The sequence below is a fragment of the Cryptomeria japonica genome, chromosome 9 (genome assembly GCF_030272615.1).
Source record: "Cryptomeria japonica chromosome 9, Sugi_1.0, whole genome shotgun sequence".
Lineage (NCBI taxonomy): Eukaryota > Viridiplantae > Streptophyta > Pinopsida > Cupressales > Cupressaceae > Cryptomeria > Cryptomeria japonica.
Window position 1 is genome coordinate 503,155,928 of NC_081413.1, and position 27,956 is coordinate 503,183,883.

At 32.1% G+C, this 27,956-nt stretch overlaps 1 protein-coding gene across 1 annotated transcript in view; it reads left to right on the plus strand.

The window, feature by feature from the left end:
- Positions 1-14,343, plus strand: part of LOC131055118 (flavonol synthase/flavanone 3-hydroxylase-like) — a 47,270-nt gene extending 32,927 nt beyond the window's left edge. Inside the window, exon 4 of the mRNA XM_059211711.1 lies at positions 13,953-14,343. Within this exon, the coding sequence (XP_059067694.1) occupies positions 13,953-14,343 (391 nt within the window). The remainder of the gene's footprint in view (positions 1-13,952) is intronic.
- Positions 14,344-27,956: the final 13,613 nt, after the last annotated feature.

The following is a 27,956-nucleotide window of genomic DNA, read 5'->3' on the forward strand; positions in this document are numbered from 1 at the left end:
GTGCCAAATAGGGAGAGTGCCAAATGTGTACATAGAAACCCCCATCTCACCTCTCCCTTCTTTATCTCCCTTCCATTGTAGTTCCATCTCTCTCTATGAGTTCTAGGTCTCATATTATCTCTCTCCCCTTACCTCTTCTCGGGCTCTTCATTCTTATAGGTACATACTCTTCTTTGTCCCTCCCCTTTCTAGCTCTCACAATTCCCTTATTCTGCTATCCCTCGAGCTATCTCCCTCTTCATCCACATTTGGCGTGTGCCAAATGTGGAATATGGACCACATTTGGCGCACGCCAAATGGAATATCCATTCATCACATTTGGCGCACACCAAATAGGGCGCTCACCATATTTGGCGAGTGCCAAATGTCCCGCTTTGGGAAACACCAAAACTATGGTTTGGATTTGCCTTGGGCATCCAACCCAAAGGTTTGGACGACCATTTCAAGCTAGAGACGTGTTTTTGTGAGAACATTGAAAATTTTGACATATTTTTGGTCATGCTCTCCGTTAGGTTTGCATTTGTTTCAATGAAGTTAACAAAAAATATTGTGGTAAACTTGAGCTCCCTCTTAGCTATCCAAAAATGTAATTTATTTCAAATTTTGATTTCATTAAGTCTTTCATCTATAATTTCTTTTGTTAGTGTGTCCGTTTTTTGTCAAAAACCAACATGCACTATTTTGGGTCTAGATTTTTACACGTTCATCAGATTTTGAAAAAAATTACATTTTTAGAAACTAGACTCCATTCTATACAATTTAAAAAAAAAAGTTTTGATTTTTGATTTGTTTTCAATGATTTTAGGGGGGAGCATGCTCAAATTTCTCTTTTTCAGGATGTGCCCACTTCAAAAATTAGTAAAAACTCATACACTCATAAAAAAATTAGCTGAAAATTCTGGCATAAACTTCAAGGTGTTAGCTACTTTCTCACTGAAGCGATTTTAAAAATTCAAAAAAAAAGTTAACATTTTAGGGGGGCCACAACAGACACTATGGTATGTTTTTTGCATAAAAACAGGACCGCTTTTTGTGGCCCCCCTTTTTGAATCCCTTAATCTCCACCATTTTCAAAAAAAAATAGTAGTTTAGAAAGTAGACTCGAAGCACTCCGACTCTTGTTCTTGTTGCATCTTCAAATTTGGAGTGTAACTATCTTCAATTTGTCGTTGAAGTTCAGACTTTGCTGATTTTAGAAAAAAAGTGGCATCTTAAGACCCCATTTTGGTACCACAACTTGGTGCACATAACCATACATGTATGTCTTTACAGCCCTATGTTTTTTCTCATGAAGAAATTGGTGATTTAGTAGAAGAAGATTACTTATTAAATCAAACACCAATTGAAAATCAAACCCCAAATGAAATTAGAACTCAAGTTGAAACTGAAATTGAAATCCAAATTGAAACCCCAAATGAAACTAGATCTCAAATTGAAACTGAAATTGAAATTGAATTTGAAACTCCAAATGAAACCGAAAATCCTCCTACAATTGAAACCAATAATGTGGATGTAGACATGGAAACACCAATTGAAAATGAAATTATTTTGAATGATAATCAAACGAATGAAAATTTTGAAATTAAAAGTGATGTACTAGACAACCTTCTTGGCTTGGTTTCATGTAGACATTTTAGGACACATGCAAATAGATTGTTTAGATATATATTCTTATAATAAGAAATCTGGGTTTCAATGTCAATTAATGGTACAACTAATTAAAATGACTAAAATGCAAAAAGTGATGAAGAAGTTAGGCTTTTATGTCAAACCCAAGAAGAAGGACGAGTCTTTAAAACAAGTTTTATCAACTGTTGCTAGCGCCTTTGATACAATCAGAAAGAAAAGTTGTTCTAAAGATAAAAATGTGGCATGACAGGCAATAACAATAGCTTTAGTAAGCCAAACAACTTCTGATAAAAGAATGATGAGTAACATAAGTGAATATCTTAATATTCATCGTAAAACTTTGTCAAGAGCTGTAAAAAGAAAAGTTAACTTTGAAAGTGATCCGGAAAACAATTTGAGGACTTTTAGTGGTAGACTACCAAGGTCTAATATGAAACTTACTGGTGAAGTCAAAACTTTGATCGAAAAATTGTGGCACAATAATATGAGAGTATCACCTAATGTTAGAGATGTTCTTAAATTAAGAGTTGGGTCAAAAATTGGTGATCCACATCCAAAACACCTATTGGACATGACTCAAACTGAATTGTACAAAGGTCTTTTGAAAAGTGTAAACCTTGGTATGTTCGAATTAATAAAGAAAGAGTCACATATTGGTGCAAAACTCATGTTCAATTTCACTACCATTATGATGTATTTCGATATATACGTGTTACCATGCATAGTAATGGAATGTTCCAAGAACGTGGTATAAATATACCACTTGAAACTATAAAGGAGTTTATATCAAGTTTGTTTTGCAACCCACCAAATGAGCAAAATCTTCTTTTGAATGCATGTGTTTCCGATGTATATGATATATGTGGCAATCTTGCATTTTTGGATGAATGTTTGCATGAAAATATTTCAAATGATTTTGGAAAACTATTAGTTGATGTTAAAAGATTTAAAACTGTTGAGTATCCACTGAAGGATGGAAACGTTGGAAGATGGTGAGATCTAATCACTGAAAAAGTTAGTGTTCATGCATTTATGAATGAATTTAAGAGTAAGATCGTACCTAAATATGTTAAACACTCTTGAAAGGCTAGATGGCTCGATGGTCAGTTTTGAATATGTAAGGATACATTTCCTATTGGTAGTATACTTTCGATCGTTGACTTTGTAGAGAACTACACACTTGGACATGATCAGTTTCGAATTTGAGGGAGAGAGAAATTCAAATGACACAACATCTAATATGGTCAAATAATTGCACATGGCAATTCAAGAATGCTAGAATGTTTTATTGGTTGAGTAGGATTCATAAGAAAACTAATGTCGAACACATGTGGAGTTTTTTTTAGGCTAGACATGGGAAAGGAGAACATGATGGTGCCGGTGCATTTGTTAAGAGATCCCTTTGCAGAGAGCAACTCAAATTCAAGAAAAAGGCTACATTTAAAAATGCAAGTGCAATTGTGGATTGGTGTAGTGCAACTTTATCCACAAGATCAAGTCAGAACTCTATAATTAGATGTTTCTTCTGGCTAGTTAAAGAGGATAATATCCTTCCAAGATATGATTGTGATAAAATCAATGGGTCAGCTAGATGGCATTCATTTAAGAGTTCTAATTCTAACACTTGGACTATATGGACTAGAGAGCTTGCATGTTTTTGTCAATTTTGTGTTGCAGGTGAATGGGAAGAATGCAAGAATATGGAATGGGTCGAAGAATGGCAACACAAATCCTTAACACCTAGTGAGACACAATATCAAGATGTTAGAAGAAATGAAGACGACGTGGTCCAGATCATGCATTTGCATCAGAAGATTATGATTGTGTTTCAGACCTCATACAACCTGGCAAATTTAATTCAATTTCTTGTTTATAACTTTAAATTATATATTTTTTATGTATTGTCATATAATATATGATTGTATTTGAATTATAAATTCTAACAAGTTTTATTTATACATGCACTTCAATTTGTTTTCTAGGATATGTGTATGTTGTTGTTGCACCCGAGGATAATGATGAGCAGGTTGAGTATTGGCTAGCTATATGTGTAGAACCTAAGAAAAAGTTGATATGTGATCAAGTAGATGATGATGGTTTTCAGTATCCAGTTGGGTCTGTTGTGGTAGTTGGCACATGGCTACACAAATACTTAACAAGAAGGAATGGCTTACCAACTTATGAAGACTACCAATCAGAAAAGAAGATTATACACTATTCTCATTTGGTGGTGGCAACAAACATAAAATTAGAAAGATACAAAGGTAGACCTGCTAATAAGGTATTGTGGACACTTTCAGTAGAAGAGAATGAGGAAATCATAGACGCATTGCAGAAGAGAGAGGATGCAGATGGTACATTAGGTTGAATCAAATTTAGATGCATGTAAGTTTGTGTTAATTGTGTGAACTCTTTTATATTTAATTATGATAATTGTTTTTCTTTGTCCCTTTAACATTGTATTTGTCTACATTTGATACAATTTTGGTTTCATAAACAACATTGTATTAATTATCTTCTTCTTAATGCTATTTTGTGCACATTGTAATTGTGTTACAATCATTCTATTTTTTATGATATATTTATTTTATCGTAATTTCTTCATAGATTAATCATAAGTTCTTGATTTTATTATTATTTTAAGAATAGGATGTTATTGTACATTGGGATAATTATTTTATTGAATTGTAAACCGTTGCACTATAAGATGATCAATCACAATGTTAAAATATAAAGTCATAAATAGATCATATATAATCACTAGAGGGCACCAAATCATATAACAACATCACATATATAGTCACTAGAGGGCGCCAAATCACATAACAAGACTCGATATCATAATAGCAAGGAAATGACATAATAAAAAGTCCTATATATAATCACATAACAATTCTTGATGACATAATAACAAGTCCTGAAAAAATAATAACAAGTAAATGACATTAAAACAAGTCCAAATAGCATAATAACAAGTCCTAGGATAACATAACACGTGTCATCATAAAAATTCCATAATACAATAACATGACATGATCTAAAATATATAATCTAAGAACTCTTATGCATCTCATTTGCAGTCCTCTTCACTCCACGTGAAGGTGGTTGAGATGAATCATCCTCTTGCATGTGGTCCTGAGATGCACCATCCTCTGTGTGTGCAGTATCAGTGTCTCCACCCTCCTGTATATTATTAAAAGATTTTACATGAGAATAAGATTTAACATGAGAAGAAGTTACTTGCATAATTCACTTATAAAGTAATTAAATACTGAAAATTTAAAATAAATTACCATACAACCGTGCTCTACAATGCCCTCACTGGTATGTGGAGGTCCACTAACATGAACAAGAAAAGTGGTTGTAGTCAAGTCATGTAAAAAAACCATTGTACATCAATTTTGATAATCCCTATAAAAGTCGAGTACACTATACAAACAAATTTAAAATTATTTTTCTAATCATCAGTGCAAATGACAATGTCGACGGTTGCATCTAGCTCAATACCATAGCCATACCAATACTGGTAGTGGTATCCACCAAAACAACCTATATAAAGCATGAATTAAACTTGTATATATACATAAATTATAAAGTATATATCTAGACTACAAGTTTATTGCAGAAAAGCATACATACAATGTGTCATGTGTAGGTAAAGTAACTGATGGGTGAAGGCGTACATGTGATGCATAATCAAACAATCTAGAAGCCTACAATTGTAAAAAATAACGAACATGAATCAGAGTTGTACATAAATTAGTAAGCATATAAACACTTCAAATTAATGGATGAAAAACATACTAGTGGTATACATATGAGCCTCAGCAGTTGACGGGTCACGTGTAGAACTACCCACCTCAGTGCTACACGAAGCACCCTACAAAATTGAAAAAACATATCATACACATCATTACATTAAAATTTTTATTGTTTATTTTAAATGTACATATCAATACAATATATCTAGATGAAAGTGCATACCGTAAATGGGGCACCGACATCTCTAGGTATCGAGGTAACATGATGTCAATTCCTCAATGATGTAATATGATCCATCCTCTGTTCAGAAAAATTGACTCACATTATGGTTCGTATGTGTATATATAAGGTGTAATCACATAAATCTGTCCACTTAATTAAATGAATATTTAATATTTATTTGATTATTTAACCATCAATTAATAATTAATTAAATTAATATTTAATCAATTCATCTTAACCCTCTTCTCCTATTAATTAAATAAATTATTCAATTTATTTGATTTAATTCACTTAACCAAATTCAGACCATTAATTAAATAAATAAATCATATTTATTTAATTAAATCTTCTATCACATTTAAATAAATTAATATTTATTTAAATTCCCCCAAAATCTCATCTCTCACATTTAAATAAATAAATAATTTATTTAAATCACCTTTATCCTCCACCCACTTGTATTTTCTTACAAATGCAAGTTGCACAACTATTTTAAATAAATCATTTATTTAAATCACCTTTATCCTCCACCCACTTGTATTTTCTTACAAATGCAAGTTGCACAACTATTTTAAATAAATCATTTATTTAAATCACCTTTATCTTCCACCCACTTGCATTTTCCTACAAATGCAAGTTGCACAACTATTTTAAATAAATTATTTATTTAAAATCCTATTTATCCTCACCCACTTGAAACCTTTAATGGTTTCCCTTAAAGTCTTCAAACTTAATGGTTTCCTTCTAGAGTCTTCTCAAACCTTTAATGGTTTCCCTTAAAGTCTTCAAAACTTAATGGCTTTAAAGTCTTCAAACTTGATGGCTTCCTTCTATAGTCTTCTTAAGCCTTTAATGGTTTCCCTTAAAGTCTTCAAACTTAATGGCTTCCCTTAAAGTCTTCTTAAGACTTTAATTGCTTCTCTCAAAGTCTTCAAGCATTTTAATGCTTTATCTTCCTTTTTCTCATTTAAATAAATTAATATTTATTTAAATATTTATCCAAATGCAAATTACACCATTTAATTGAAATAAATGATTTTATTTTAATTGAAAATACCAAAATTCCTCCCACTTGCATTTTCCTACAAAATCCACTTGCATGCCTAAACCCCTTCTAGATTCTTTTAAACCTTTCCTAATTAACCTAATCCATCCCCTAAATATTGTCACATTCCTAAGCAAATTGGAGTCACTTCTCAAAGACTCCAAAGTCTTTAGAAAACAATTAATGATTTGTGTGTTCAACAAAGTAACCTCTAAAGTCTTCCAAACCACTTATGGCTCTTACATGACCATTAATGGTTAATTCCACTTGTACCCATGGTTAAGGACTTTGACCCCTAACTTAACCCTCATGTAACCCATGTGTCTCTTCAAAGCATTTATTTCTTTGACTAGGGTAGCCATCATGTCCCTTCAAGCATTTAATGCTCCTTATCTCTCCTCTCAAGCCTCCTCATGGTGACACTTGTCAACATGAGATTGGGTTGAAAGTCTCACATGGATTGAATATCTTTCAATCCTAACCCTTGTTAAGATTGCTTAATCTTAACCCTTCATTTCCCCATTTCTTCTATAAATAGAACCCTTCTCCTCAAGCAAAGGAGGAAGCATTAGAGTATTGTTGTTATACTGGTATTAGCATAGAGTTTTTTCATAGCATCACTATCTACACTTGCATAGCATTTGCTTATCATATTCAACCATCTTGAATCTCCATATGGCATCCATGGCTAGTGCTAAAAGCTGAGAGCTACACTCATTTGGGACTTGGAGAGGGGAGAAACAAGGGAAAAGCATCAAAAGGCATCATGGAAGCATCTTAGGGAGGCTCTTCTCCTTTCTTTTATTTTGTTAAACTTCTTTCATGCTTTTTGAAATCTCTTTTGATATGTTTGGAATGGTTTTTAGTTCTTTATTTTGTTTTTATGGTTGAAATTAACTTATTAACATTGAACTTTGTTGTTGCCTTGTCCCCATTTCCATGACATCATAAGGAATTTAATATTGCACTGTAAATTATATAAATAAATTTGTACCTCTATAGGTTGATCATCGTCTGCCCACAAGAGATCAACATATGAAGAGACGACATCAGCATGTGCAACATCCTTGATATCATCATAACCACCATGGGAAACATCAACATCATCAAAATCACCATCTCCTCTAGGGGAAAACTCACTCATCGGACCCATACATACATTCCCACAGCTCGTGCAAACATGTGCTAAGCTGGGGGCAACCCTCACCTCGCGCAATTGTTGTACCAAATTGCCCGACAAGGCACTCAATGAACCAAGAGAAGAATCCACTTCTCGATGATGGACAGGTATTGGAACAACCAGTGTAGGAAGAGGAACCGAGGGATCATCACGCACATGGTTTCTAACTTTGTCGCTCAATTTTTCCCCCGACCTATCCTGGGGCATACCTCTCCCGACCCCCTGAAATGATCTAATATCAAAGTAATTGGGTTTTTTACCCAATTCAAATTCGACCCATAATTTTTTCAAAAAATACATGGGAACCTCATGATTGGAGTGTGGCAGATAGTCAAAGACCATCCACCACCGCTCCAAAAAGTGTCTAGCTATGCCTAGATGCCTACACCATCGAATTGAGATTCGTAGCTTCATCAGATCTATCTATTCACCCGTCTTAGGGTTCACAAAATATTGTTTCAAATTAATTTTGGTTATTTTTAATTCATTGACTTGTTTGTATGATAGGCCATCAGCATAAAAAGAACGCAATCCCTCAGGGTCTAAGTACGATAGTTATCCAACTCCCTATCTAAATCTTGTACAGACTGTACAATCCCTTGCATACTATCTGCAAGGCATAATAGCTGTGGAGGTGGATGGGGCTCACGTCTAATGGTGTGGATATCTCTAATCAAAGAATCAATATTCCTCCTAATGGTTTGCCTCAACTGATTGGGTGGAAGTGAAGGTGGAGGCAGAGGTGGAGGTGGAGGTGGAGGGGGTGGAGGTGGAGGTGGCGCTAGACCTAATAGCTCATCTATCTCAAAATCATCCATTATGTGAAAATAATCTGCATATATATACAAACATGAAAATTTACAATTACTATTTAATTTATATTTCACCTTCCAAAAAAACTTATAATTAAATATAATTTACCAACTTAAATATAAAAAAAGGAAACTCACATAGATCTATATTATTAATAGGTGGGTCTATTTTAATAATAAGAATCATTTAAGAAATATAATCCACTTAAATCAAAGTATAAGAAACATTCTACAAAATAAAACATCATAATGCCCATGCAACTCAAACAATACTTATTTAACATCTAAAGATGCATTAGTATAAGTTCCATCAAAATCATAAAAATAATCATGAGAGAGAGAGAATAGATAATGAATAAAATGACTCCACTGATTTAGATAATGAATAATCATCTCCTCTAGACTCCACTGAGGGCTCATTCTCAATTAAGATTTTTTTTTAGTTGGCGTTTCAGGCCATCATGGTGCGTTTGTATGTTTGTTATAGAGAGATGGATGATTACAATACCTATGATAGTTGTACTTTGGGACCCATAATATCTGACCATCTTGTCATGAGAGGCTTTTAATCATAGTTTAATGGTACCATTGTGTAGTTCATCTTTTCAAAAAAGGTAACATCCACGGAATTACAATTTAGTACCCTTGCAATATTTAACCATTATCTTCAATTAGGCTACCACTTTATATTTTTAAATTGATAGGAATTGATTCAACTACTCTCTTTTGGTTTTTACTAAATCCATTGAAGTCATAAGTTATATCTATGAACTTGTAAATACATGTACTGCTTTGTTGTGTTCTTTGATAGAATCATGGGATGATTTAGTGATCGCAACTAGTAGTACTACACTAAGTTGAAGCTTGAATAAATAGTAGGTTCTCTACTCTTGGAGGAGTTAAAACAAAAAAAAACTCTAATTTTTTTAAAGCATGCATTGATTATTAGAGAAAGATAAAAGGATAAAGCAAAGAGAAAAAATAAGAAAAAGGACAAAGTTCCAAATCTAAAGTAAGATCTAATTCTCTCAATAAATCCTATGTTAAGCTTTATAATTATGTCAAGAAAAATATTACAAGAATGAATTAAATGATGGTTTAGATTCAATGAATTATTAGGATGACAATAGTGATATAATTGTTATATATTTGGAATGCATATATGTGAGGATACATGGATGATTAAATATAGAGATTGTTTCCACGTGACATTCTATTTCTCATTGAGGCATAATTTCACATTTAGTGTAATATTTTTTTAGTTCAAAAACATCTTTAGATGCACATTGTGACATTGGTAGAAGGTGGACTTTAGGAGTAGTTGAAATTTAGTATAATAATGTCATTTTAGAAACAATTGGGATACTTCACCAATAATGTCACTTTGATGACAAGTTGAAACTTTGACAACTTTTTATGACACTTTAACAACACTTAATGTTACTTCAATAAGAGCTAACATTTAGTGGATATCTATCACTTTGGTAACCATTGGACTTTATGGACATACTACCTCTAGGTTGGAATTTAATATCTACCATCTCAATGACTCACCCTTACATCTAAGAGTTCCATAAGGTTTTAAATAAATATACTATGGTGTAGCATGAACACATGGGCCACATTAGTGAAAAAGAACTTAGATATTTGAAAAATAAAAATCTTGTTGAGGGACCAACTAATTATTTTTTATTTTCACTTTTGTGATAATTGTATATATGACAAAAATTGTTTCTAGTTTTATTTGAGATATACTTAGAGATATGTCTACGCCTATAAATATGGAAAAAATATAAACTAACTAGAAACAACATTTTTCTACACCTAGAATTATGAAAAAACATGAATTATTTGAGCAATATTTATCTGCACTTAAAGATTTGGAGGAAATGAGTCATGTGCTTTGTGATAGTGTGATTGGGAGCCTCATGTATGCTATGGCCTACACTAGACAATAAATTACCTAACAATGGGGGTTTTGAGTTGGTTTATGGCTAATATTAAAAATAATCGCAACGTTGCATTCAAGAGATTTTTTAGATATCTTTATGGTACTTTGGATTTCTCTATTTATTATCAAGGATCTTTAGAAAAAATGCTTTCAACAACCATGTTTTCAAAGCACAAAGTTTGGAAAGAAGAAATTTTAGTAGTAGGATTGTTCCACATGTTATTAAAAATATAGGGACTTGTAAACTCAAATTGGATATGGGATGTTGACATTAGGAAGTCTAACATTGACTATGAATTTAGTCTATGTGGTGGTGAAATTAGTTGGATGAGTAGGTGACAGGTTGTGGTTTCTCTTTCCACTATTAAGTCAAAGCATATGACATGTTATCATGTTTGTAAATATATAGTATATCTTTAGAGATTGGGCTAAGTTAGGAAGTAGTGAGGATTAATAGTGATAGTTAGAGTATTATCAAATTTAAGAACCCTATTTTTCACACACACAAAAAAACACATTCATAGTCATTATCATTTTAAAGTTCAATTTAAACATAAAGCATATGTATATATTTTTGTTGGGAGAGAGAGAGTGAAACTTTAGTGAAAATTTTCCAATGTTAGACATTTGGCTAATGCCAAATTTGGCCCTAGCCAAATGGAAATGCTCTTTTCAAAATGCATTCCCATTTTGCTAGCACCAAATTTGGTCCTAGCCAAATGAAAATGTACTTTTCAAAATTCATTTCCATTTTGCTAGTGCCAAATTTGGTGCTAGCCAAATGGAAATGCACTTTTCAAAATTCATTCCATTTATTTGGTATGCTAATTGATGGATATATATGATTAAGACATCATATTTAATAGTTAGAAATTCAACATTCAAGGATACAATTATTTCATACTAGAAGTATTGGGAGTGGAAGAAGCTCCTTATGCTATTCATGTGAAAAATATATATATTGTATAGATGTTCTCGATTGTATCTTATGATGGAATGATGGACTACACAATTTGTGTTGTACAAGAGTAGTAAACAATATATATTTTGTAAGGTATCATCTAGTTAATCATGTAGAGTGGTATGAAACTATCCACAAAGATGATTTGTAGGGTCTTCAGCTAAATCAAAACAATATTTTCATAACAACAAATGAATACATAAATTATCTCATGGATCTAGATTATTATGATTGCCAAGGGTTCAAGTGATTGACAATATATTGCATTAATTTTTTTCTTGGATCTTATGCAAACAACCTTGAGGAAGACTATTAGCATGTGTTATGAGTGTTGTATTAAAGAAAGAAAAAGGATGACCATAAGAAATCTTGGTAAATTCCTATATTTGTCCATTTCATAATATTATTGTAAATATTACACAAATTTATCTATTTACAAGTTCATTTTAGCAGCCTTGTAATCTTCATATGCTCCACATTTTTTACAAGATCATTTCCATAGAGTTTATATAATCATACAAAAGAACACTGACTTGTAAATAAACATTCTATAATTATACCTTGATTTAATTATAAAACATTAAATAAAATAAAAATTTCACTTTCACACTATTTCATATAGCAGCTTTTTCCTTCATAATATTAACACATTTCACACTACACCTGATCATGATACAACTGCAAATTTAATTTAATATTATATAAAATAAAAAGCTCTATTATTTTGACTGTATTTAAACAAATAAATCAATCTTATGATAAAAATTTCCCTTTCACAGAGTTTCATACTATTAAGCAATAGTTTTTCTAATGATAATATTAATACATTTGATGTTACACCCCACATGATACAACTACTATATGATAATATACAAATGAATTGTTTTGAGTATGCTTAAAATAGGAGCTTTCTGCCTTGACCCCATAATGTTTAAAGAATTGCAGGAAAGAGATTGCCATCACTCTCTTATAAACCTTCTAAAATGCAGATTTCTTTTAATAACAGTTGTCTGCCGTCCACCTTGATAGATTCCAACCAAGAGGGGTATTATTTAATGTGAATGAGAATCCTGTTTAAGCAGGGACTAAGTTGTGTTGTGCAAACATTAAAAACCTCTGAAAATCCATGGAGCAGCAGTCTGCCATAACCAGAGTGCAGAGCTTAGCAGAGAGAGGAATCCAAACAGTTCCACTACAATATGTTAGGAATTCAGGAGAGGAGATCTTCAATAATATTAATTCTTCTCATGCACAGGACGTCCAGATTCCAATCATTGACTTGCATGGCTTAAATGTGCAGCCACGGAGCAAAAATACTGTAGATGAAATTTCAAGCGCTGCAGAGAAGTGGGGTTTTTTTCAGATTGTTAATCATGGAATTCCTGAGTCTCTTATTGCTCGAGTACAAGCTGTGGGGAAGGTCTTCTTTGAGCTTCCTATGGAAGAAAAGGAAGTGTATAAAAGTGAAGGAGGGAACAATATTGGCTATGGCACCAAAGTAGGAACTTCGGCTGATGCTAAATTAGACTGGAGGGATTCCTATTATAATATTGTGTGGCCTGTTTCGAAGAAAGTCATGAGCAAGCGGCCCAAACAGCCTTCCGATTTCACGTTGAGTAGTACTCTGTTGTTCATATGCATGTCTATGTACAGGATTAAGGATTAATGATACATGCATGTATATAATCAATCTTTTGTTGTTAGTATTAAATTCGATTGTGTTGAAGTTTTTACATCAATGTTTCAAATTATCAGGAGGATAAAGAGTTAGAGGATTCGATTGTGTTGGACTTTTTGCATCAACATTTTGGATCACAAGTTCCATGATCTGTCATTATGATAATAGAGAGTTAGAGGATTTGATTGTATTGGAGGTTTTTGCATCAATATTTCAGATCATACTCCACGATCTATCATCAGGATAATAGAAAGATTCAGAATTTGGTTGTGTTGGAGTTTTGAAATTAATGGTTTGGATCATACTCCATGATTTATCACCATAATAATAGAGAGTTAGAGGAGAAGTAATGATGAATCAAAAAGTGTGATCTGAAACATTGATGCAAAATCTCTAATAAAATTCATTTGAATAACAGAAAGCTAGAGGGTTTGATTGTGTTGAAGTTTTTGCATCAACAGTTCAGATCACACTCCATGATCTATTGTTAGGATAATAGAAAGCTAGAGGATTTGATTGTTTTGGAGTTTTTTGCATCATGATTTTGGATCACACTCTATGATCTATTGTTAAGATAATTAGGAGAGTAATGATGAATCAAAGAGTGATCTAAAATATTGATGTAGAAACTCCAACACAATCGAATCTAGAAATTACAACAAACTACAAGATTATTCTGATCTTTTGATCCGCTTGTGGATTGTTTTTGCAGGGAAGTGATGGATGAATACAGCAAAAAGATTTGCAAATTGTGGGAAGTTCTGATGCAGGCACTATGTGACGGCCTTGGATTGGCTAATGAAAATGCTCTTGATGAGGCATTGGGTGGAGAGAGGAAGGAGATTCACTTCACCATAAACTACTACCCTCCCTGCCCTCAGCCAGAACAGGTGTTGGGCATCTCAGCTCACTCTGATGTGGATGCACTCACAATTCTCCTTCAGGACCAAACCCCAGGCCTGCAAATTCTCAAGGGCGATGTATGGCTTGAAGTTCCCTGCATCCCAGGTGCTCTTGTTGTCAATATTGGTGATCAAATTGAGGTCAACACTCTCATATTATCTCTAGACATAGATATTTGCAAATACAAATTCTTAATTTAGTGTATAATTGAGATAATAGTTGTTTAATGGAAAAGTTGATCTTGAAGATGTTTGCAAATACAATTCTTAATTTAGTGTATGATTGAGATAATAGTTGTTTAATGGAAAAGTTGATTTCAGATATAATTTAAAATTTTAAAAAAGAGTGGATAAGTTATAACATGGTCTAGATTAAAGAATAGGGGTGCATCTATGATATAGTTTTAGGTGTGAAGCTGTTGTAAGTGATGATAAATTTAGACTTTTGGAAACTATTGATGGTTGGTAAGGGGATCATTTTATAAGAAGATTTACTTTAAATATAGTTAATAGGTCCTAGTATACATTAAAACAGGTATGATTGTAATAGTATATTTTAAGAGGGGTATAGTCGTAATTAGTTAATTAGTTAATTTCATGTACTTAAGACACCTGACTTAAGGGGATGGACGTATGTACACAATATAGGAGATCTTATGTGGTCAAACCGGGTCGTAAGGGGTACATGTTGTGTACATAAATGTTAAAAAAGTGGCATGTGTGTGACGGGCCTTTAGGACCACATTGTGTTGTAAGGGTCACGCATGTGTTCTAACACATGCATGACCCCTTAGGACCACATATGAGCCCTTTTATCATCCTATACTTAGTGTATATTATAGGATGATAAAAGGGCTCATATGTGGTCCTAAGGGGTCACGCATGTGTTCTAACACATGCATGACCCCTTAGGACCACATATGAGCCCTTTTATCATCCTATACTTAGTGTATATTATAGGATGATAAAAGGGCTCATATGTGGTCCTAAGGGGTCACGCATGTGTTAGAACACATGCGTGACCCCTTAGGACCAGATTATGACCCATTAGAACAGAATGTGGTCCTAGTAAAGGCTCGTCACACACATGTATGCATTCTAACTCAAGGTATAATATAGACATGGCTCAAACTAAATTATAGGACAAGTGTGGCTTAAAAGGGGAATGCATTTGAAAATAGGAGATGGCTTAAGGGGATACACACATGTGTTCTAAAATGTACACGTGCGACCCCATGGGATCGTGCATAGTGTCCGGAGGGGTCATCTATGTGGTCCTATGGGGTCACACATGTACATTAGAATGTGCATGCATGACCCCTTAAGACCACACACATAACCCCTTTGGACACTATAGTTGATCCTATGGGGTCATATGTGGTCATAAGGGGTTGGACGTGATGTGATCCTATGTGGTCATAAGGGGTATGTTGTATACAATTTAAAGATGTTTTAAATAGTTTCATTTTTGTTGTAATTTTTTGGTTTTGGTTTTCATTTTCATTTTTGTTTTGATGTTGTAAATTAAATGTTTTGGTTTTGATTTTTTTTTTGGTTTTTCGTTTCATTTAAAAAAAATCCAAATCTAATCAATTCATAAAAAAAATTCAAACTAAATTTAACTAATTTTTAAAATAAAAACATACTTTTCTAATTAAAAAAAATTTATTGAGCTAAAAAACATTTTTTTCTAACAATAAAAATAAATTTAAAACTAAAAATTATTAACAAAAAAAATAATTTTAAACTAAAAATCTAATTTTTTAACTAAAAAATTAATCTAAACATGAATTATTGAATAAAAATGGGTGTTGGGAATACCTGGAAGACTAGAAGGCGGGTTGTTGGCAATTCATGTGAGGGCTCCACTCCTTGAATTGGGATCCCGTATGCCAAAAATGAACCGCATTTCGTTAAAAAAAAAATATTCGAAATGGGATCCCGTGTTGAAAATGAAACGGGATCTCATTTCGAATATTTTTCAATACGGGATCCCATTTGGAGCTCTAGTCTCGGGATCCGGGGGCCTAGGGGATCCTATTTGATTTTAGGCTCGGGATGCTGAGAGCCAACAGGATCCCGATTCATCTCCTATTCTTTCCGCCCCGATTTTGACTTTTTAACTAAGTCCAAAGCTTCCACATTAAGTGGACACAACTTCTTGCACTTAACCATATCCTTCCTGAAACCAGACATGATCATCTATCTTCATCTTATACAAGATTGTATGTTTTGTCCCAGCAAGTTTGGTGATCATTCTATTTTTGCCTCTCTTCAAGGAAGAGATTAAAGTGCTTCAGTAGGATGATGAATGATATCTCTTGCATGTAGGATTTATAAGTATGGTTGCAGGAAGAACTAAGTTGATGGGTATTGGTGTAATGCATTAATGTATAGATCTCTTTGGTTGCGGTTTAAACTATTTGGGTGAAAAGCTTCATTCTGAAAGTAGACTCTGTTGCCCAGTAAATGAAGCCACCGGTTAATGTTTATTTTCATAATCATTTCAATTTTCGAAGACTCTTTTATTTTCAGTTTGTAGGAGTAGGGTTAGTGTAGAAAACTCATCCCAAGTGCCGAGTGATATTTGACAACTCAGGATAGTAGCCAAAATCTCAGTTTCAGAGTGATATTTGACAACCTAGGATAGTAGCCAAAATCTCAGTTTCATACACTTTCCTTGGCATAAACACATTGGAATATATGTTGAAATCAGTGATGCCTTGAGTCTTAGAAGTTGTAAATTATTTAGGCATTTCTTAGGTCCACCCACCTTGGTCTTACAGAGCCAAAAGTGCAAGAGATTTCAGTCTCAGTGGCTGAATCTCGTTCATTGGCCAAATCCAATCTTGAGCCTGTAGATGGGAAGTGGATAAATCTCTAGGGTTTGTGGATCTATTGATTTGGGAACCAACATATGGCTCAATTTATTATTTTCTAACTCTGTTGGATGGTCAACCTTAATGAACCTATCAACAATATTAATCTTCATCATTTTTACACGTGAAGTTATTATATTCTACTTTCTCTCACCTATGTGTTTAATTACTTTCATGATGCAAGAAATCACAAGATTTCACATGTGACTAATGTAGGACACCCCTAATTTTTTAATGTTCTAATAAAATATTCTATTTTCAAGTCATTTTCAATGTACATGATCTAAGGTGTTTTGGATTATTTTTTATTCCTCAACTTTAGGATTTGTCTTTTAGATTTTGTTCTTTCAATTAGATTTTTATAAAGTTAATTAATCAAATATGGATTTTTTTTGTTCATCAATTAATTAATTTCCTTTTACAATTCACAATATATATTTTCATGTATGATATGAAATAACTATGTATATATATATAAACATTCGTATACATCAAAAAATTAAACACATTCATACTTCAACATTAAATTAATCTATAATAAAGATTATTGATAAAGGAATAATATGAATTAAGCCAAAGATTGAGTCACATATAAATATCCTATCACTCTTCCATGACATTAGAAATATTATATCTATGTGATCATATTACACACAACTACATTTACCTTGATCTTACATGATTACACTAAACATGCCATTTCCTATAACTAATTATCAACAAACTAAGAGAAAATACATTTATCTCCCATTATATAATATTTAATGATTATATCATTTAAATTAGATTAGGGATACCACATAGATATATGTGTTCTTGTACTATTTTCACCTCTACTTAGATTAGATCTATAATAATTCATAGGTGAATAATATTCTCCATTTCATTCAAAGTTTTACATGGTTTCATGCCTTCATCACATACTTAATAACATCCCCGTGTTTTAATCTAAAATTAATCTTTACATGGCTTAATTCTTAAATATATCATGGGAATCAACTTAGTTACACTTTCCCAATTGCCTTCAATTCCATTTACACTACCCTTTGCACCCTTGCTAAAAAAAATTAAACATTTATGGCATATAGAAGATAATTTAGTTTATGTGAAATAATTATGTTTTGTATGTATGGATGATGTTGTTGTTTTTCAAGTACATAAAAAATTATGAGGTATCATTCATAAAGTATATCCTGGATTTATTTATTGGTTTATTTTCTACATCTTACTTTGAATTGCTAACCGAAAACCACACATTACTATTCAATAATATCTATTACTTGTTATATATCATAAATAATCCATTTTCTTAATATTATTTTGAAAACATTATAATATTGGAAAGAAAGAAAAAAATAAAGGTTCTAACTATATGTATATGAAGATATTTACTTTTTCTTTAGTTATAAATTATCATAAAATACATAATAATTCATTATTAATGCATTTTAATGTTCACACCAATGCACGTGATAAAGTGAACGTACTACACTTTTACATCTTTATTTTATGTCATTTGCATGTATACCATAAAGAGATATTCATAGTCTCTATTCATTGTCACTCTAATACTTAATCATAGACTTATTTACATACCACCAATCTATTTCCCAATAGTTTAAATTGATCATCCCTTACAACATTCTCATTACTAAAACTATATTATATTAGATGCACTCATATTCTTTGATCTAGACCATGCTACAACTTCTAAGAAATAATTTATTGAATCTCCTTATTTACTTAAGCAAGAGAAATAAGGAAAGAGAAAACCCACGCACCTTGGATACAAGAAAATATCTTAAATCGATTCCTATGCAGATGAATATTTGAGTTCATTGATATGATCCTTGCCAATCAATCCTTTGGTGAAAAACTGCTCCAAGTACTCTTGGTAAGACAATGCTACATACAACGGAGGATTCTCTTCACTTATCAATTCTTTGAGAGGTGAGATGATTACATTTTGAGACGGAGTACAAAACATGGGCCATGACATCCTCACACAATTTTTATGAACAAAACTCCTATGCTGAATGCTCTTGTATTTTCCATCGCTCAATATCTACCTTGGAAAAATAACAATGCACTCTTAAGGAGACATTAAACTAAGAGAACAAAATTTGAACCTAAAATGCTTAATAATTTAGATGGTCTATGGAAATATCTATGTAGGAGATGTTAAACTAAAAGAACAAAAATAAAACCTAAAATTATTAATCATAGAGTTGGCACTCTTGTTGTTTGACCGGGTTTTCATATAGCAGCTCGAAAGACACCACTCAAGATCATGTTGGGAGAGTCGATATCCCCGACGTGTCCCAATTCTAGATACCCTTGTGAGGTGATGAAATCCCCAATCAAAAATAGCCCTCAACTACAAAAAGAAAAATCAAGTGTTGTCAAGCACCTTTGTCATCACCCAAGGTCTGCAAAGGTGAGGGGAGAGGAAAATAGATGTGATGGTGGGTCCACCCTACACATGTGCAAGCACACCAAACATGGAAGACACAAGTTCTTTTTAGTCCCACATGAAAGCTGCTTTCTAAGATAGGTATAATGAAAGTAAACTAAATTAGTGGGAAAAAGATGGTCTTCAACTAACGTGTTGCAAAAACAAGTTAGTAGTCTAAAAATTGCCTTGGACTTATGAATAAAACCTACAAAAATTCATATTATGATCAGTAACACAAAACCCTAACTGCCTCGGCACAAATGTCGAATGTCTATGCAAACGTTAAACGTCTGTGTAGGCACTGTAGTAGGGCTTGACTCTAAACAAGAAAAACAAAAAGTGGGAAATAATTTTTAAATTTTTAAATTTGAATTCTGGGTAGGAAAATTCACTTGCGGGGACTCTGAATAGATTAATCGTCTGCGCAAATGTCGAAATAGGAAGCTACAGAAAAACATTAACTAGCATAAAATTCAAAATTCAAAATTTGAATCTAAGAAGGAAAATGGGCCCAACAGAGATGCCAAACCAAGTGTAGATGCTAATTTTATGTGCAGATGTTGAAGCATAGATGCCTAAATTTTTTGTCTAACCTACTAAAAAACTAATTTGGTGATTAATTTTTTATTGTTAAAGAAGTGAAATTCGTTTATCTACTTGTTTTTGTTCTTTTTAATTCAAATTTTTAAATGTTTTTGTACCTTTTAGATTGTTTGAGCAGATGAAAATAACAGAAAATTAAAGGTTGATTAGCTCTCAACTCAAGGCAAAGACGTTGATGCGTTTAAAAAGGTAGACGTTGATTCAAGAAATATAAAGAAAAGAGAGCGGGAGAATTCAAATTTAAATGCAGACACCGATGTAGCTAGGCGGAGATGTCGAAACAATGATGCAAAGATGTCGATGTGCAGTCCCAGACACCGAACTAGAACCTGCAACTAAAACTTCACAAAAACACAAAAAAATATTAGAATTAAGGGACGTGGGTCCCATTGGGCGTGCCAGAATGAAGATGGGAAAATATAAAGGCCTAATGGTCAGTATATAAACCAAATAAAACACAAAAAAATGTATTCAAATACACAAAACAACCATTATACCTTAGTTCTTCACTTCTTCCTCCTATTGAGCTTGATGAAGTAGAGGTGCCCTTGTTGCTCCACTTGATTTTCAACTTGGATTATTGATTGTGGATTTCTCTTCACTACACAACAAGATTGGATTGGATTAAAAGATAAGTGTGGATGAGATGGATATGTCTTAGATGGGATATGAATTTGGCATTATGAGGGTATGATGGAGGATTTTCATCCTCAAATAGACATCATAAGAATATGATGGAAGTGTATTATTTGTGAGAAGAGGATACTCTGATTTATAGTTTGGAGGAGGCCAAAATGAACGGCCAAGATTGATTCTAAAATGAAGGGAAAGGATTGAAGGAAAGAGTGGGAAAGGATTGAGACGACAAGGAGTGGGATCCAAGAGATGTGCCATAAAGGCATTTCTTGTCTCCACACCTCTTAAGTACATGTGGAAGAGTTTCCCAAGTACACTTGGAAGAGAAAAGGAATATAGAATTCCTTGGGGGAAGGGAGGAGGAATTAAAAATTCCAAAATAGAGGATGTGTAGGAAGACTAAATGAGAAAAACGAAATTAAAAATTCCTTGCCCGAAGAGAATGCATGGGGAGATTCAAAGAATTTGAAAGGATCAAAACGGGTAGCATTCAAGATTGGAGGATGAGATGGGAAAACCATAATTTATGGCAAAGGGTTGACTCATCCCTAATCAAGGGATTTGCAAATGATTAAGGGGATTGATTAGGTGGCTTAATGGAGGATTATAGTGCAAGTGGGCAAGTTAGGAGGATGTGACGTGAGGAGAGATAATGAGTGGAGGAATATAAAATTAAGGAATAATGATAAGCATAATTATATAAAGGAATTAATTAGGCTAAATGATAGGATTAGGAAGGTGATTTGTAGGAATCACATGATTGAAGTTAATAAACTAATAGAGATTTAGAAGAAATAATGACTGAGGTGACTTATGAAGAATGCAAAATAATTAATTTTGGTTAATTAATTATAAGGGCTATAGTGATAAAATTAATTAAATTTGATTTAATTAATTTTTAAGAAGAAAGGGACCAACACAATTAAATTATGTGGACAAGCTTAAATTAATTAAATATTAATTTAATTAATTTTAGACATCTACGGTAAAGTGCATGTCCTACAATTTAACATCTTTTTTAATACCACTTTGCATGTATGCCATAAATAAATATTTATAGTCTTGATTCATCTGCTGTGATGCTTAGTCATATACTCATTTATGGGTGAATTCACAATAATGGTTCCCACTTTTTTGCCACTTTTGACACTGAGATGTACTTTTTAAAAATAATCTTCAACTTCCGAGAACTATAACTTTTAAACTATTAAAAATTTAAAGATGATGTAAATTAGTGATTTCTAGCATTTTGTTTGTAGATTCTATATACGTTTGTTTCAAATTTTTTTGAAGGATTTTTTTAAAAAATTTCCATCTCCCTCGAAAATTAGGTTTTTACAACAAACTACATTTTTTAAGAGTGATGTGCCTCCCGAAATGCATAACTTTTTTTCTATAAATGATAAAAACTAAATTATTTCAAATTTTGGTTTGTAACATCAATATCTAGGGCTTGCATTTGGTTTTATAGTGATATGTTCAATATTTTTCATTTTATAAAGTTTTGAAGTCCGACTAGTCATAATTCAGACATAGGTTTACGTTTGAACACATAACTTGTTCTATATAAATCAAAATTCAATTTTATTTTTTTTGTTAGAAAGAAGACATCAATACCAAGGGCATAGATATTTTTTAGAATTTTTTTGAATTAGTTTCTTATTTTTCCCAATGCGTTGAACAGAGAAGTAAATGTTCGGTGAAAAACCAATTTTCCATAAAATTAAAAAAACAAGAACATAATAAATTCAAAATATAACAAAATTATACTTGTTGGAAAGATTGCTTCAAATAATACCATCTAATATTTTTGGGTTATCATGATTATTTCATTCGTTCTTTGAACCAGAGCTTTCGTTCTTTGAACCAGAGCTCCGAAGTCATTAATTCTTCAGAACTCTGAAATTTTTTGGGAAAAACTTCTAATTGGAGGGTTCGAATGAACAGTATTTCGAGCGAATGGGGTTCGCTCGAACCCTAACCCCCATTCACTCGAACCTTTGGGCTTGATTTTGGCCTATACTTTTTTGTAATGGTCATGTTTGAATGAACCCAACCATTTTTAACTGTCGGGTTTCGTTCGAACTCTGGCCGACACATTTTTTGTTTTTTTTCATTTGTGGAGTCGTATAAATGTCCATAATTTTTTTCATTTTTTATCACACAAATGATTAAAATAATTCGCATTTTTGGATGAGAGAAGACATTTGAAAATTATTTTGAGGGCAATAATTTGAAGATTTTTTGTAAAAGCATGGGGAACAAGAAAAGGCAAAATAAGACTTCAAGGAATTATTCTCCCGAAATGGAAGAAAGATATCAAGAACAAAGAAGACAAAGATATCTTGAAGCAAGTATGTATTTTTAATTTTATTTCTATTTAATTTAATATGTATTACATAACAATTAATTAGTTCAATATTTTTAATCTAATATTTTAATGAAAATTAATTTAAAAAATCTTAATTAAATTAGTTGGAAATAATAGGATTAAAAATAATCTTGTTTTAATTGGAAAGCATAATTAATTTGAGATAATACATGTGTATTTGCAAATTTCAAATTCCATCAACTTGCTTGTTGTGTAATTGCATTTTTCTCCTATATAATTAAGTCCATTTATAATAGATAAGACCTATTAAGTCATAAAATTAATAAGACCTATTATGTCATAATTTCTAGGTTCTAAATTATATATATATTGATTATTTAATCTACATGTACATTTAATTTCATGTGATAGGTCCTTTAATATCACATAATATATCTATCTTAAGGGGAGTTAAGTATATTAATTGTGAAATGTTTTTTCATATGTGGTCATATTGATTTTAATAATAAGGCCTATTAGGACTATTACATTGATTATAGATCTTAAATGTGACATAAATTTATAAGGTCTATTAAACATGTTGAATAATTTAGGTGAACTATTTATATGACTTCACGTACATGCAAAAACATTTCAAATTAGGAGGTCTATTATGCAATAATAGGTCTTAAATATACATAGATGTGACAAATTATAGTCCACCTACATTATGGTCCATAACAAATTAATATGAGGTCACCTTTATCGTATGCATGCATCAAAATATTTGTACTTTTAATTTTCAAGATTGGAATTTCTAATTTATCAAAATTTTATTTTATGTGTTAAATTATTGCTCAAAATTAAAGATTGAACTTTATTCCTAACCTGAGAACAAATTGAACTTTAAACCTAAACAGGTAATTTATTTAGACTTATAACAATAAGGTCCTGAAAGTAAGTAAATTTAATAAACCAAATTGAATGGGCTAATTTTAACATGTTACAAAGCTTTAAGCCAAATTCACCCCTATTCTTAAACCTAATTGAATAATCTTTGATTAATTCAAGAACCTTACACAAACTCTTAAATTATGTTCAGAACGGGCTTGAGAAGAAGGGAGTTCTGAAGCAAGAATCGAGGTAAACGAACCTATTGAAGAACACAATATAATTGATGAACATAGGGAGGAGATTGTCCAAGTTGAACCAATGGAGACCTTTGAAGGAGAGGCATCAGGATACTTACCTCCTACCACTGATATGGATGAGCATATTGTGGATCTAGCTAAACAGGTGAAGAGAAATATTTCTTATAAAAATTTAGATCATTTACTTGAAATGGATGTGGATGAGTTGAAACGTCTCAGTGAAGAACCTAGACATACTAAAAGGAGGTCAATGAATAAAAGTGGAAAAGAAATAATGTCTCATTTCAACAATCTTGATACTACACTAGAAAAAGCTCAATTGTTATCAATTGTACTTACTCATAAAGACTTAATAGATCCAATGAAATTGTTGGGTATAGATACAACAAGTCAAAAGAGGAAAACTTCTCAGCTACAAAAATTTATTGTTGATAACGTTAAGAAAGGTTTGGTGAACATTGGCAAAAAATCTCGAAAACTAGATAAGACCATTTCAAGAAGAGTGATGTTGACATCTTTAGTAAATGAAAGATTGTCTCAAAAAAGACAAATCTCTTCACTGTCATCTGAGTTTGGTTTTAGTAGAAGGACAATATCTAAATATGTTAAAAGGAGAAAGATTTTGGATGATACTACCTCAGAAGGGAACTGGGCAATTATGTGTAGAGCTTCTCATTCTGATAGAATTGAAGATGTTGTTAGGAACTTTGTGACAAGTTTTTGGAATGATAATACTCGTCCTTCATCAAATAGTAGAGATGTTATCAAGCAAAGGATTGGTCCTGATCATTATGATCTCCATGTAAAACATTGGATAATCACAACAAAACATGAATTGTATGTATTGTTTACTAAAACAAACCCTCATATAAAGATTGGACAAACCATGTTTGAATAGTTAAGGCCATATTATGTGAAGTTAAACAAACTTTTCAAAACTTGTTGTTGTCGTTATCACATTGAATTTGACTTGTACTATCAGGTGTTTCGAAAGATTAGAGAAGATAGTGATGGTTTTGAAAATGCTCCTCCTAAACAAACAAGTCAACTCATAGCATCCATCTTATGTGATAAATCAGATGATAATGCAACCAGTCAAATAAATTGCATAAGAGGAATTTGTGGAACATGCAGGGACTTGGCTAAATTGCCTTTGAGAGATGAAGATATTGACACGAGGAAGATGGTAAATTGCAAGAGTTACAAGTACAAAAAAAATGAAACAAAATTTGGAAAGGAATCTACAAGGCTAGATTATGTAGAAGAGGAAATACCTATTGGAACGTTTATGGAAAATTTTCGTAAGTTGATAAAACCATACATATGCCATGATTTTTTTGCCAAGTGGCAAGAAGAACAATTTAAAAGATTAAGAGAGACTTTCCCACTTGGAACTATTCTATCTGTAATTGACTTTGCAGAGAATTACTCTTTTGCACATCAAAAAGAGATTCAATCAGAGTATTACTTTTCAAAGCAAATCACTATTTTGGTGCATGTGTGTTATCGACATGCATAGATGAATTTGGATGGTGTTTATAGTACATTTGAAAATTGTGTCATTAAGAAAGAGTACCACTTCTATACCAGTGATGATAAGGAGCATGACACTCTTTTTGTACAACATTGCTTTAAGAAGTTTTTTGAATATTTGAAAGATAGAGGCATAACAATAGTTAAACATTTTGTTTGGTCTGATGGATGTGCGGCACAATTCAAATCTTCGAGGACATTTTATGCACTATGTAGATATCATCGAAATGACAAAATACCATATGTTTGGAGTTTTTTTGAGAGTGGTCATGGAAAGGGTGAACATGATGGTGCATGAGCTTGTATCAAACGTACTCTAAGAAAGCATCAAATAAAGTACACAGGAGAACATATAGAAGTTGCACATGATGTTGTTGAATGGTGTAAGAAATACTTTGAGCAACCTAATTATCCTGGGGAATCATCATCGAGAACATACAAACCCATTCCATATAGAGTGTTTTGGGAGATAACCGGTACGTGTTCTCTTTCAGTATTTTATTTAATTTTTAAAAAAATGTTCCTAGTTCAAATGTTTCAATTTAACAACTTGATCTACATGTACATTCTTGTACACATGTACATTTTGTAGATGTGGATAGAAAATCAATGCATGGATGCAAGAGCGTGGAGAGGACAAGATCTTTGCATTGTGTCATGAGTACAGATAATTGCCCATGAACATTATACACTAGGGATTATTCATGTTTTTGTTCTGAATACATTTTCGAAAACAATGTTGATTGCAAGAACCAAGAGCTTGGATATGTTAGTGAATGGAAAATGGTGCCACTAGATGTTTCTGACACATACAAGGATTCAAATGAGGATGAAAACTTTGAAGACGTTCCTTTGATTTCTGGTGATTACGATCATATTTCAGGATTGATTAAAAAAGGTACATACATGACGTACACATGTAAATATTTCCTTAAAAATGACATATACCTTAGAATTTATTTAACTTGTGTCAAATTGTAGGAGATATTTTTACAGTCATAGCAGAAGATGGAAATATAGAAGGTGTTAGTTATTATTTATTGCGTTGCACAGAAGAGAGAAAGAAGTTATTGAAATCTGAGATGAGTGATGGAATGTCATTTCCCACAGGTTTGAGTTCTGATTTGAATATATACATGTACAAATCGCTTACGTGGAAATTTTTAATTTCTCAAATTTCTTATATACATGTACATGCAGGATCAGTTGTATTGCAAGGGACATATTTCAAACAAGTTAAAATTGTTCAACATGGGATTCATTTCACTGAATACCAAATTGACAACAAGGTATATCAGTATAGTCACTTGGTCATTGTTGTTGGCCTAATTCTTCAAACAGTTCCATGTCGAGGGTGGTCTCAAAAGTGGAGACTAGATAGTGAAGATCATGACAAAATATTAAGTGTTATTGAAGAGCATTCTGAACCACTTGATGTGGTATGAACTATATATATATTTAGTAATCCAAAGTACACATGTGGTTCAGCCCACATGAATTGAATTAATACTCAAGATAAATTCTAGATCTCTTAACTTGTTTTGAAACTAAAGGATAAATATTTTTTAAGTTTAAATACATTATGTCAAATTAGGATGTATTCAAAGTTAATTCAAGTACATGTACATGTTTAAATGCATGTTTAATTTGTATGTATAAGGCACTGTATCTAATTCTAAATGCATCTAATTTGTAAGGACCATTAGTTAAAATAATTTAATTAAAAAATGCATATTTAAATTAGAATGTAATATGTACATTTATAAAATTGATATAATAATATGGAATTAGGACATGTACATGTTGTCAACTATTTAACTACAGTATACATACCTAGAAGCTCACATACCACATGTGAACTATTCAATACATGACCTATTAAGTTTAGTTTGTTCATTTCATACATACTCTTTTGTTTGAACATGTTCTTTTAAATTTTAATGCATATCTACTTGTATTTCTAACATGTGTGCATGATATATATATAATCCAGTCCAGTCCATCGAACATAAAGTACATATATAATCTAACATGTATGTACATGTGCACATGGAATATATAATCTAACACATGTACATGTGCATGAAATATATATAATCTCTAGTCTAAACTTCATGTCACATGATGCAGTGGAAATATATATAATCCTAGTATCAAACACAATGGAGATATAAAGTATAATCTAGTCTAAACTTCATTGTACATGCATGTGAAATATACAATCTAATCAAACATGTATTTAAATC